The sequence below is a fragment of the Capsella rubella genome, unplaced genomic scaffold (genome assembly GCF_000375325.1).
Source record: "Capsella rubella cultivar Monte Gargano unplaced genomic scaffold, Caprub1_0 scaffold_3, whole genome shotgun sequence".
Taxonomy (NCBI): domain Eukaryota; kingdom Viridiplantae; phylum Streptophyta; class Magnoliopsida; order Brassicales; family Brassicaceae; genus Capsella; species Capsella rubella.
This window is the reverse complement of record NW_006238921.1, coordinates 9,582,519-9,595,578: the sequence shown is the minus strand read 5'-3', so window position 1 is coordinate 9,595,578 and position 13,060 is coordinate 9,582,519. Positions and strand designations below refer to the sequence as shown.

General features: G+C 39.8%; 2 protein-coding genes across 2 annotated transcripts; both read right to left on the bottom strand.

The window, feature by feature from the left end:
* Window positions 1-128: 128 nt before the first annotated feature.
* On the bottom strand, window positions 129-2,737 carry LOC17893679 (poly(A)-specific ribonuclease PARN-like). The gene is made up of 8 exons (XM_006299192.2): window positions 2,398-2,737; window positions 2,179-2,309; window positions 1,890-2,081; window positions 1,682-1,794; window positions 1,465-1,581; window positions 1,244-1,358; window positions 950-1,162; window positions 129-851 (listed from the first exon to the last, which is right to left on the bottom strand). Exons 1-8 carry the CDS (start codon window positions 2,721-2,723, stop codon window positions 208-210), a joined length of 1,851 nt encoding a protein of 616 aa, XP_006299254.1. The 5' UTR covers window positions 2,724-2,737; the 3' UTR covers window positions 129-207.
* Window positions 2,738-3,422: 685 nt separating this feature from the next.
* Window positions 3,423-12,032, bottom strand: LOC17891748 (serine carboxypeptidase-like 21). Its single transcript, XM_023785620.1, has 14 exons — window positions 11,893-12,032; window positions 11,635-11,780; window positions 11,441-11,511; window positions 11,222-11,344; window positions 11,027-11,129; window positions 10,891-10,932; window positions 5,018-5,052; window positions 4,766-4,867; window positions 4,346-4,675; window positions 4,173-4,238; window positions 3,958-4,079; window positions 3,762-3,875; window positions 3,631-3,676; window positions 3,423-3,535 (listed from the first exon to the last, which is right to left on the bottom strand). Exons 1-14 carry the CDS (start codon window positions 12,030-12,032, stop codon window positions 3,452-3,454), a joined length of 1,524 nt encoding a protein of 507 aa, XP_023641388.1. The 3' UTR covers window positions 3,423-3,451.
* Between the last annotated feature and the right edge of the window lie 1,028 nt (window positions 12,033-13,060).

Below are 13,060 nucleotides of genomic sequence, written 5' to 3'. Positions count from 1 at the left end.
AAATCAATTTTCCGGTTTAGTACAATTGGTTACGGTTTGGTAATTTGGTTCACCTATCTTGATTGATCAACATAAAGTAGAAGATAACACAACTCTTCTTGCCATTTAACTAAAGAATCATAGAGAAATAACTCATGGAAGAACAAAAATGCATTAGTGTTCTCAATTTGGGTATACATTGGTTTTTTGATGACTAGAAGAAACTATTCATAGCTCATCAAAATTGATAGCTAAATCGTTTGACCAATTAATCTCTGATGGTTTGGTGTCAGAATCATGTTCTGTATCTGAAGAGTCCAATGTTTTGTCTAAAGATTCCGCTAAGTCAGCCTCCCAAAAGCCTAATCTACAAGCTCTCTTGTAAGTCTCGTAGCCTGCTGCTCTTAACCCTTCAGCAACCATCTCTCTTAAAGAACCACTAAGTTGCTCTTCATTGTTAACAGCACTGAGGAAAGTTTCTGAAGGACCTGACTCCCAAAATACCACAATTGCACAGCTCCTGTCTAAGTACTTAACATCAAACTCTTGCGTAAAGACGGGGTGTGACTTTTGTAGAAAGTTCTTCAGCTTTGCAGCTGTCAATTTTTTCGCAAATCCCCATATGAACACCAAGTTCTCAGAGCTTACTCTCCGGCTATTCTTTGACCAGACTTTAACATTCTCATTGCCTGTGTTTTTAGAGATGACAAAGCTTGTGTGTTCATCAGAAGCCAAATCTTGGGAATCTTCATTTGATTGGACAGTTGATAGATCTGATTTCTGTATGGCAGACAGTTTTGCAAAAAGCTGAGATATCATCACAGCATTCTGCCCGTGACTCTGGTAGTTCTCGCTTAATTTGACCGGACAGCCTAGTAAGAGAAGCCAATAAAGGTCAATATCCATTCACACCAATAGCCAAACTCAAGTGTGAACTCAGAAATCAACATCTTCGAAAGAGAACTCTGACCTTGATTTGCGACTTCCACATCCACAGGTGCAAAGAACCGATTCAAAGAGGACATAGCTGCAGGTAGATTACTTATATTACTTAAAGGACTAATTTCTTTCATGAACTGACTGAGATCCACAACATTGGGAAATGCGGAGCTCAGTGAACTGCTGAAGTCATCCACATTTGCAGGTAGAGGACCCAGGAATTTGGCATGAATGGAAGTAAGATCTGAAACAAATTGAGCATAAGATTACATCTATGGAAGAAGCTAATTTACATGCAAACTAAGGAGGAGAAATTTGTGATTACCACTAAGATAATTCTGTGAAATGACAGGTTTTTGTGAAGAAGAAATCAAATCGATCACTTCCCGGAAGCCACGAACTCGCCTGTTTTCTTTGTTTTCAAGATCTTGAATCTCCCTCTGTCCAAGAACATAAATACAGACACATTTTATTAAAGAGACCTTCACCAATCACCATCATTATCAATCATTTCCAGCTAAGGAATATCCAAAATAATCTCCCTACCTTAAAAAGATCCTTGTCTTCCTTCGAACTCATAAAGACAGTACGAACTGCTTGTGTTCCTCTGCTCTTCGAAGCAACGAGTAGAGGGACAACATCTTCAGAGAACTCAGTCAACATCTGGAGTGACAAATTCAGAAGCATATTAAGAAATTTATCAAACTAGCCATCAATATACAGACTGCATTGACAGTTCCAACTATAAACTAAGCTTATCTACCTCTAGAATGAGTTGCACTTGACGCTCACTGCAAACATCAATAGTCAAACACAGCCTTGAACCATACTGCTCACTCCCTAGTACCAGTCTTCTCAGAGAGCTCACTAAATCATCTGAAATTAAACAAACAGACACATTACTTGAAAAAACTTGAAAACTCAGAGCAAAAAGAGATTCATATGAAATTGTCTAACACTAGCTATTACACCATCTCCAGTCTTTGAGCCCGAGTCTATACAAGATTGTCTCCAATTCTTGACACGTGATCTAATCCTTCCAACAAAGACAGTATCAGCTACACTAGCTGGAGAAGAAGATACAGTGATAGGATTAGCTAATATCGGATTCCCCGAGAGATACTTCGACGCAGACTCTTGTGCTCTAGACAAGTATGAGATTCCTGTAGAAATGAATCAATCAAACTAACAATTAAGAGACCACACTCCTAAAAAGAAACGAACGAGAGGTTACTAATAGATAGAGCAGCAATAATAAACCTTCATAGATGCAGGTGTTGAAATCAAACCCTTCTCTAGCCATTGATGTTAAACGTGAAGCTTGACAAGAGAAGCTATAAGAAGGCATCCCACACTTCAATTCATCCCGAGGAAACAAATGAAAGTTATATCTACAAAAACCCATTAACCCTAATCAATCAATATGGCAAAAAGGAAGAAACTTGAGAACAGAGAGAGATAGAGATTAAAGACTCATACGGATGAACAGTGAGTTTGGAGCCTTGAAGAGAGAAAGGGCAGAGAGCGAACTGAAAAATCTGGTAACGTTCGGCGGCGTATTTAGCTTTCAAGTAGCTAGTTTGCGGCGTATCAATGGCGGAGACACGGTGCCACGCGGCGGCGTATGAGCCGGTGTTTTGTAGTGAGAGAGCTATGAAGTCTGATGACTCAATGGAAGTACGAATCTCATCGAGGGTTACATGAAAGTTAGATTTTTTCACTTGCTTCACACTCCATCTTCCTTGATTTAGGGTTTTACTATTTCCGGCGGTGCCGGAGATTGACGAAAGGAAGCGCCTTTGCATTCTTTTAGCAGCACCGGGATTTGATTTGAGGAGACGATTTCAATATGTTAACGAGATTTTCCAATAAACCCCGTGGTTTCAATCTACATTTCGGTTCGGTTTTTTCCATACCGGTTCAACGGTTATGGTTTACTATTACTCCCTCCGGTGATTTTCTAGGCTTATAATTTTTTTTTTTAAATAGATAAATTTCTTGATTTTAATATTTTATTGATTCTAACAATTTATATCATACATATTATTTTTGTTATTTGTTAAAATATGTTAAAATAACTATTAAAAAATATTTTCGTCAAAATATAAACAAAACTAAATGATTCGTGCATAATTTTAAAAAATTATCTATATAAAACAGAGAGAGTAATATTTTTGAATAGGTTTGAGCATCTGGGTTTCATTACAGGTTTTTTCTTATTTGGATAATTCAGATAAAAGAGCTTATTATCTGTTCGAGTTTTTACTTTTCAGTTCGGATAGGTATCGGATTCAAATTTGTTTTCAAGGAAAAAAAAAACAAAAAAAAAATTGGTTTAATTTTAATACAAAACACCATATGATTTTTTTTTTCTTTTCGAAAAAAATATGTTTGTTTTAGCTATAAGAACTAGAATCCTTCACATTTATATAAATATCATTACAAAATTTGAAGTTTTTTTTTATCAAGGAATAACATAATTTTTTATGTAATAGATATATTAGTTTTGTTAATGAACATGAAAGTTTTTAATCTAAATCTTTTCTCCTGCTAGGAAACGGCTATAGAAGTCCAAAGCCTCACGCGGTTTGTATTCTGGAACGGTATGTCCTGCACCCTACAACCAAAAAATATTCAAACACACACAAAATAAGTAAACACAACACAATGTTTTCAACATTTCAATATGAAAAAAAAATGAGTGATCCTTACTTTGATGGTTATAAATGTGAGATTGTTCGCATACCCTTGTGTAAATCTACCATAGCCAAATTGTACAAACAATGAGTTTTGAGAATCCAATTGATAGAAAGATAAGTTATACCAAAACAAAACCAAATTACCCGGCGACTTGGTTATTTGAAGTCCATGGTCTCCATTCATCAACTACTTTGTATCCCATTGCCTTAGTCCATGCTTCAGAGCCAGTATATGGTACACACATATCATGATCTCCGCTGTAAACAAGAAACTAAACTTGTTACTATGTTTTTATATTTTTCATTGGTTTTACTACTATTAGTTTACCCTTCAATGCACCTGTAAATGAGAGCACGAATGCCATTAAGAGTTAGGTTTCTATGGTGTTCAATCATGCTACCAGTGTCGTGCGAATATTCGAGTTTGTCTGAGCATAAGTGCCAGCCTCCAATCTCGCTTTCCTATATCGCGAAAAAAACAAAATCTAATATGTCAAATCCTTATCCATCAACTTATTGCAAAAATTAGATATAGAGATGAACTTGGATATAGACCTCTTTAGCATGAACCGCTTTCCTTACAGTTGGATCGTTCAACCATTTGGTCGCAACTACATCGTTCTGCATATAGATCAAAATGTATGAGATCAAAATGCATCACATAATCCAAATTTAGAAAAAAACTATAAGAGGAATTAGATGTACAATGTGGTTTAATATATACTTACAATGCAAGGAACACCAGAGCTAGCGAGGAGTTGAGACCAACTAGGTACAATGCCTGGACGCAAAATGGCACCTAGAGGCCACGCACGACCAAACATTCTTTTCCTCACGGCCATTGGCCTTTCTGTTTTGCCTAACGTAAGGAGACTCTTAGGCAGAGATCCGATATCTAAAGCGGATAGATCAGATGTTCCGTGGTAGCACGGTTCTAGGATGTTATATACATTCAATGGCCTCACAGTATCTTTCACTTTTGTAAGCTTCTTACTACATTCACTACTTTCATCTTCGTAATCAGAATAGTACTTTCCTTTGCACACTAATTTAGTTTCCTGCCATTTCATATTACACATTAGAGGAACATAGAGTAACGAGGGACAATTAAAGCGAGGATTATGAAAAATTAACCAACAAGACCTAACCTCATAGAGTTCATCAGAGATGAGTCCCATCCCATGTGTGAAGGGAACAAGAGCATTACCATCAAACACTTCATCAGCAACTCCATTACCCACCAAATATCCCTATACACAAAAATATATCTCAAATTAAGATTCGAATATATGAATGTACATTAATTAGTATCCTTAATATACTTAATGGTTCTTCTTTAACTCCAAAACCATAATAAACTTTAAATCTGAAATATATCCTTAAGTATCATGGGTTAGTACCTTTAAGTTGATGATCGGCTTTGCCACATTCTGATTTTTCTACCGATAATAAAAGAGGCGACCGAACATAAGCATAAAAAAGTTGAAATTTTCTCTATGAGCGAAACTAGGGTTTTGGGTGACGGTAGGGTTCAGGATGCGAGTATGGAGGATGTGGGGCGGCCGCCGGGGGAGGAGACGGTGGTGCGTCCTTTGTGGGTGGACAAGGTGCAGGGCAGTGGTGCTGGGGGAGTTCCGTGTCCGGAGAAAGTATTATCGGATGAGTTTGTGACTGCACGGATGAGGTTGGAGTTCCCGGATGGAAAGCATGGGGAACCAGTGATTACGGTTGGTCAGGAAGTGGTATCGGTGATGAGGAGCCTGTGGAAGAATTGTATGCTTGTGAAAGTGTTGGATCGACATGTTCCCATAGCGGCGTTGAGCAAAAGGTTAAGGGAGTTATGGAAACCAACGGGAGGGATGTCGGTTCTTGATTTACCTCGACAGTTTTTCATGGTGCGCTTTGACAACGAGGCGGATTATATGGCGGTGATGACTGGGGGACCCTGGAGATTGTTTGGGAGTGTGCTTATGGTGCAGGCTTGGTCACCATCGTTTGATCCCCAACATGATGAGATTAGGACTACGCCGGTGTGGGTGAGGGTGTCTAAGTTACCGGTATTGTTTTATCACAAAGCAATATTGATGGGAATAGCGGAAGGTCTGGGTAAGCCATTAAGGGTTGACTTAACTACTTTTCGTTTTGAAAGGGCTCGGTTTGCCCGGATATGTGTGGAGGTGGACTTGACGCAACCATTGAAAGGGTCAGTGATGGTGAATGGGGATCGCTATTTCGTATCTTACGAAGGGTTGAGTAACATCTGTTCGTCTTGCGGTCTGTATGGACATTTGGTGAATACTTGTCCTTCACGGATGGCGGAGAGGTTGGCTCAAGTGAGTGTCCAAGAGATGTCTCCTGTTGTTCCAAGTGGAGGGGGAGGGAGCGATGGATTCACAGAGGTGCGGAGGACTAGCCGGAGATCGGGGACGCAGATGGCAAAGGAAAGTGTGGCGGTAGGTGCAGTGACGGAGAGACAAGAAAGGAATGTGAGCAAGATTGCGAGTATCACGGAGAATGAGAAACTTGCCGTTTCGAATAAGATTCAGTGGGTTGAATGAGGAAAGTACGGAAGATTTGGCTAGGGGGAGAATGGGAAGTGGTGATGGGAATAAGGAAAATGAGGGAGTTTCGAATATTCCTACGATATCTGGTGGTGAACAAGGAAAAGAGGGGAGCCCGTTTGGGATGGTGGCTCGTATTCAAGGTGGGCATCGAGGAGGTGGAGAAGTAAAGAGGAGTAATGGGCTTAAAGGCTGGAAAGGAATTGGGCCGAAGAATAAAGGTTTTAAACAAAACAAGCCCATGAGAGGGTTAGTGTTTGGACAGACGAATGGTGCGAAGGACTGGTTGTCTCCTGGCAAACGTCCTCGTATGGAGTCTGTGGAAATGAATCCGGTTAGTGCAGTGGCTACAACGATGGATAGCGGGCCGTGTATAACGAGTGTTCTACAAACGTATGTGGAGAATAAAAGCGGAGAGAATGTACCATTGGGGTTGCAGGAGAACCCGATGGCGTTGGTGCCCGTGTTGCCAGCCCAATGACGGGTTGCCCCGGCTGTTCTAAACTGTTTAAAGACAATTATCATGAATTGCATCTTATGGAATTGCCGGGGGGCGAATAAACCCAATTTTCGAAGATCAGTTCGTTACTTGCTAAAGAAGTTTGATACAGATATTCTAGCCTTATTTGAGACTCATGCAGAGGGGGAGAGAGCAGGAAGGATATGTCAAAGGTTGGGATTTGATAACTCCTATAGAGTTGATGCGGCTGGACAGAGTGGTGGTTTATGGCTCCTTTGGCGATCGCGAGTTGGGCAAGTGGTGGTTGTGGAGTCTTCGAATCAGTTCATTCATGCGCGGGTTGGAACTGGGGAAGATTGTGTTAATTTGATTGTTGTATATGCAGCTCCGACAGTAAGTAGAAGGAGTGGGCTGTTGGGGAAACTTAAAGAAGTTATGGAAGGTCTAGTGGAGCCGGTAATTGTAGGAGGGGATTTTAATACAATCATCCGGTTAGACGAACGGGTGGAAATGGGAGGCTCTCGTCGGATTCGCTATCATTTGGGGAATGGATAAATGGTCTATCCTTAATAGATATGGGGTTTAAAGGTGGACAATTTACATGGAAACGGGGAAGACTGGAGAGTACTTATGTGGCTAAAAGGTTGGATCGGGTACTATGTTGTGCACATGCACGGTTGAAGTGGCAAGAAGCTGTGGTATCACATCTTCCATTTCTCTCCTCGGATCATGCTCCGCTTTATTTGCAGTTGTGTCCAACTACTAGGTGGGACCCGCGACGGCGACCATTTCGCTTTGAAGCAGCTTGGTTAACTCATGAGAGCTTTAAAGAGTTGTTGATAGCTTCTTGGGACCCATCGTTGACGACCCCGGAAGCATTAAGAGGATTACAGCGAACTTTACGTAAATGGAACAAGGAGGTGTTTGGTGATATTAATACGCGTAAAGAGAAGCTAGTTGGAGAAATAAGAGAGGTGCAGGAATTGATGCAAGTTGGTCCATCAGATGAGTTGTTAGAGAAGGAAGAACAATTGCGCCTTAGCTTTGATACTTTGTTGGAACAGGAGGAGGTGCTCTGGTTTCAAAAATCTCGGGAAAAATTCATACATCTATACATGGCCTTTTTCCATACATCTACGGTGATACGGAGGAAGCGGAACCGTATTGAGATGCTTAAAGACAATGAAGATAGATGGGTCTCGGACAAAGAGGAGTTAGAGGAGTTAGTGGTGGAGTATTACCGAAGGCTTTATTCGCTGGAGGATGTTAGCCGCGAGCGACCTTGTTTACCTTTGTGTGGCTTTCCCGGGCTTACGGGAGCGGAGTTAGCTGGGTTGTCTAGACGGTTTACAGCTGAGGAGGTGAAGGTTGCTGTTAAAAGTATGGGAAAGTTTAAAGCGCCAGGCCCAGATGGATTCCAACCTGTGTTCTACCAACAGTGTTGGGATGTGGTTGCGAGTTCAGTTATACGGTTTGTTTTGAATTTTTTCGAGACAGGTGTGTTACCGGCGGCTGCAAACGATGCTCTAATTGTTTTATTAGCAAAGGTTTCTAAACCGGAGCGTATAAATCAGTATCGCCCCGTGAGCTTATGTAATGTACTTTTTAAAGTCATTACAAAAATGATGGTGCTGCGACTCAAGACCGTGATATCTAAGTTGGTTGGACCCGCACAGTCGAGCTTCATTCCCGGGAGATTGAGCATCGATAATATAGTGGTGGTTCAGGAGGCGGTCCACTCTATGCGACGGAAGAAGGGCCGGAAGGGTTGGATGTTGCTAAAATTGGATCTTGAAAAGGCTTATGATCGGATCCGTTGGGATTTTTTGGAGGAAACTTTGGAAGCAGTGGGGTTGACTTTAGAGTGGAGGCGGCGAATAATGGAGTGTGTTTCCAACCCATCGATGAGTTTTTTGTTAAATGGGGAGGTTACAAAGTCGTTTACTCCGGCGAGAGGGTTAAGGCAAGGGGATCCCCTCTCACCGTATTTATTTGTCTTATGCCTTGAACGATTGTGTCATATGATTGATGGGGCAGTTGGTCGTGGAGAATGGAAATCGATCAAGTTATCTAGAGGAGGGCCTAGTTTGTCTCACATTTTCTTTGCGGATGACATTATATTGTTTGCTGAGGCTTCTGTGGAGCAAGTTCAAGTGATTAGGCGTCTTCTAGAGCAGTTTTGTATGGCGTCGGGTCAGAAAATAAGTCTTGAAAAATCAAAGATCTTTTTCTCTTCTAATGTAAGCCGAGAAAAGGAGAGATTGATTAGCCAAGAGAGTGGTATTGGAGCTACGAGGGAGCTTGGGAAATATTTGGGAATGCCAGTTTTACACAAGAGGATCAACAAGGAGACTTTTGGGGAGGTACTTGAAAGGGTATCCGCTCGGCTGGCGGGGTGGAAGAGTCGAGTGTTGAGTTTGGCGGGACGTATTACGCTTACTAAGTCGGTTTTATCTTCGTTACCGGTTCATACGATGAGTACAATTATGCTTCCCGCGTCAGTCTTGGAGTCATTGGATAAGCTTTCTCGGGGTTTTCTTTGGGGTAGTGTACCGGAAAAGAAGAGAGTTCATCTGATTTCTTGGAACAAGGTCTGCAAGCCGAAGCATGAAGGAGGTCTCGGGTTAAGAAAATCACGGGATATGAATAAAGCTCTTCTTTCAAAGGTGGGGTGGAGGTTGTTAAATGGGAATGCGAGTCTTTGGGCAAAGATTTTAAGGAGTAAATATAAGTTGGGAGCAATTCATGACCCAGCTTGGTTGGTCCCCAAGAGTACCTGGTCTTCAACGTGGAGAAGTATCGGGGTTGGGTTGCGAGATGTGGTGATAAGGGGTTTTGGTTGGGTACCAGGAGACGGGAGATCGATTTGTTTTTGGACCGATCGATGGTTGTTGGAAAAGCCACTAGTGAGTTGGGCTTCGAGGGGGATCTCAGAAATGGTGTTACGGATGAAGGCTCATGAGTATTGGATCGAGGGTTTTGGATGGAATATGACAAGTATTGGTGATCTTCTCCCGGAGAATATTAAACAACGTCTTTATGCGGTTGTGCTGAAGGGTGTTCCGGGGCTAGTGGACCACTTGTCCTGGTCGGGGAATGAGAATGGTGCATTTACGGTTCGATCGGCTTATGCTCTACTTAGCGGGGATAATGTGGAAGGGCCGAATATGGCTAGATTTTTTGACAGAATTTGGAAGGCTAAGGTTCCCGAAAGGGTTCGTGTGTTCTTATGGCAGGTTGGACACCAAGTCATCCTAACGAATGAGGAAAGGAAGAGACGACACATGGGTGATTCGGATGTATGTCAAGTGTGTAAGTTAGCCACAGAGTCTATAATTCATGTTTTGCGGGACTGCCCTGCGATGAAAGGGCTATGGAAAAGGCTGGTTCCGAGAAGAGATCATGACCGGTTTTTCAAGGGGTCGATACTCGAGTGGGTGTATACGAATTTATGTAAGAAAAATGTGTTGGGAAGTGAGGACTGGGACGTGCTGTTTTCTATGGCAGTTTGGTGGGGGTGGAAATGGCGGTGTATGAATGTGTTTGGACAACAAGGTCATTGTCGGGATAGGGTGCAATTTGTTAAGACTATGGCAGCGGAGGTCGTTCGAGCTCAGGCTTGCCTCGGAGGAGACTTTTCGGCAGGGGAGAGAGTGGAGCGGCAGATAGCATGGAAGCTTCCGGCTGAGGGATGGGTTACGGTTAATACGGATGGTGCCTCGCGTGGTAACCCGGGTCAAGCAGCGGCGGGAGGTGTAATTAGAGATGAGATAGGGAGTTGGCGAGGTGGTTTCTCACTTAACATTGGCATATGCTCGGCACCAATGGCGGAGTTGTGGGGTGTGTATTATGGGTTACTTATTGCATGGGACGGAGGGTTTAGACGTGTGGTGTTGGAGGTGGATTCCGTTCTGGTGGTGGGTTTTTTGCAGTCAGGGGTGAGTGATGCTCATCCATTGGCGTTCCTGATACGTTTGTGCCAAGGCTTTATATCAAGGGACTGGCTAGTCCGGGTTACTCATGTGTATAGAGAAGCTAATCGTCTGGCGGATGGATTAGCGAACTATGCGTTTTCTTTAGCGCTGGGGTTTCTTTCTTTGGTTGGATGCCCGAGTGAGCTTAATTCGATTTTGTTAGAGGATATGTGTGGGACTTCGATTTCACGGACTATTCGGGTGTAATTTTTTTGTTTGTTTTGAGTACATTTTAGGAGACCTTGTCTCCTTTTTCATACCAAAAAAAACATTCTGATTTTTCTTACTTGTTTTGTTTGTTCTCATTGCTTTTTTATTTTCTACAAAATCAAGAAAATGATGAGAAAATTTGGAAACATATCAAAATGTGTTAAGATAATGTTTTTATATATAAAAAAATGAGATAATTCTGACCTTTGACAACTTTAGAAGCAAGAGTTGGCACATAGATACCAGCATATGATTCTCCTGAGATATAGAACGGATTTGACTGAAACTCTGGAAACATCTTAAACCACTATTAAACAGTGGAGGCAATAGTTAGTTTCTTGAATCTCACACAACACAAAGGAAAGCTTTCCAAACAAATCTATCACAATCTTATTTCACCTTGAGAAGGAATGTGTAAGAATCAGACGCGGTTTTCGTATCATTAGTTATGTAATCAGACTTGTTCTTTGAGTAAGAGAATCCCACACCAACTGGAGAGTCAAGATATATGATGTTGGACACCTAACAAAAAGAAAGAACACATTCTTAAAACGTTAGAGCAAACGTTAAAACATTCTCATAAATAAGGCAATGTTGTTTTTTCTTTTTGTTTTCCACCTTAGACCAACTATAAGGATTTAGATGTAGAAGATGTTTGTTTGTCTTTGTTTGTTCGAAATTGAATGGACCTGCAATAGCATTGAAACCACACTTAGACCTCAAGTGCGCGATTATTGTATAGTTTGAGCGATAAAAGCGCGGTAGATGAGACCCCCTTTCGACAACAAGAGAAGAAGCTAGATAAAGCTTACCATGCTCATAGACAAATCCATCCATACTAGAACAACCTGGACCACCATTAAACCAAAGCACAACTGGATCTATTGAAGCATTTCTCTCTGATTCCACAAAGTAATACCATAGATTCTTACTACCCTCTTTATCTATTGCCACATACCTTAGATCACACATAAAAAAGTTCATAAGACATAAAAGATTATTAAAACACTATTTTGAAGAAAATATGTAATCAAACTTTATGATAGGAGCTTAGATTAGATTTTAGTTACCCGGCATAGTGTTTAGATGGAAAGCTGCCGTTGAAACCAGGAAGCTTGGTAATGAGAGCAGATTCTGGAGCTGACTCTGTTATTGCAAAACACAAAGACAATAATATTGAAGCAACAAGAGCTTCCACTAACCAACCCATTTTGATGAGTTTGAAGACCCAAAATTACAACCAAATTCTTGGGAGGGTCTATTCAAAGTAGAATTTTAAATATGATTTGTATAAAATTTATAAATCTTATTTTATTCAGTCATGAATTTTAAAGTCTAATGAAATATAGTGTTATTTAACTAATGATTTAAAATTTTACTTTAAAATCTAATGTTATTGGATTTGATTTTAAATGATTTTGAAGGATTTGAGAAGATTTCCTTAGCTAAAACTACATAAATTCAAATCTCATTGTTTGAGATGAGATTTGAAATGATTTTAATCATATGAACTTTCCGAAAGTCATATAAAATCTCACAAAAACTCAAATCACTTACAATAATAGTTTGAATACACACCCTTATTATTGTATAATATCAATACATATGGAAACAAATTATGGGAATCTATTAATGTGTGGTAAGTTAAAGAGAATATATATTTTATAAAATAAGAATATATGAGGTACAATATGAAAAATTTAACTAGAAAATCAGACATAGATATTTAAAATGAACATCATTCTTGAAAAGAAACATGGAAATAAAAAAATTTAGGGAAAACAGTTTTACTACTAAAGAAAGATAATATTATATTATATATTTATATGTACTTGTAAATAATACGATATAGACATTTATCTGATTAATGACATAATTTTTTAAGAAAAATATAACATTTGCATTGTTAGATTTAAATGTAATTTAACAATGTTATATTTTCAAAATAAGATACTTTCTATAATATAATTGTAAGCAAATTTTCTATTCTTTTATACATTATATTTTAAATTAAAGTTATATTGTATATTTTACTATATTAAGAATTTATATACCATATAATTTATACAACTACACATATGAATTATATATATATATATATATATATATATGTTTTAAAAAGTAATTATAAATTTATATCTATTGTTGGGTTAAATATTGCTCATCAAATATTGACCAATGAAATTGTGAATTTGTGTAACATGGATATCACCCATAATAACTTTTTGCATAAAATGT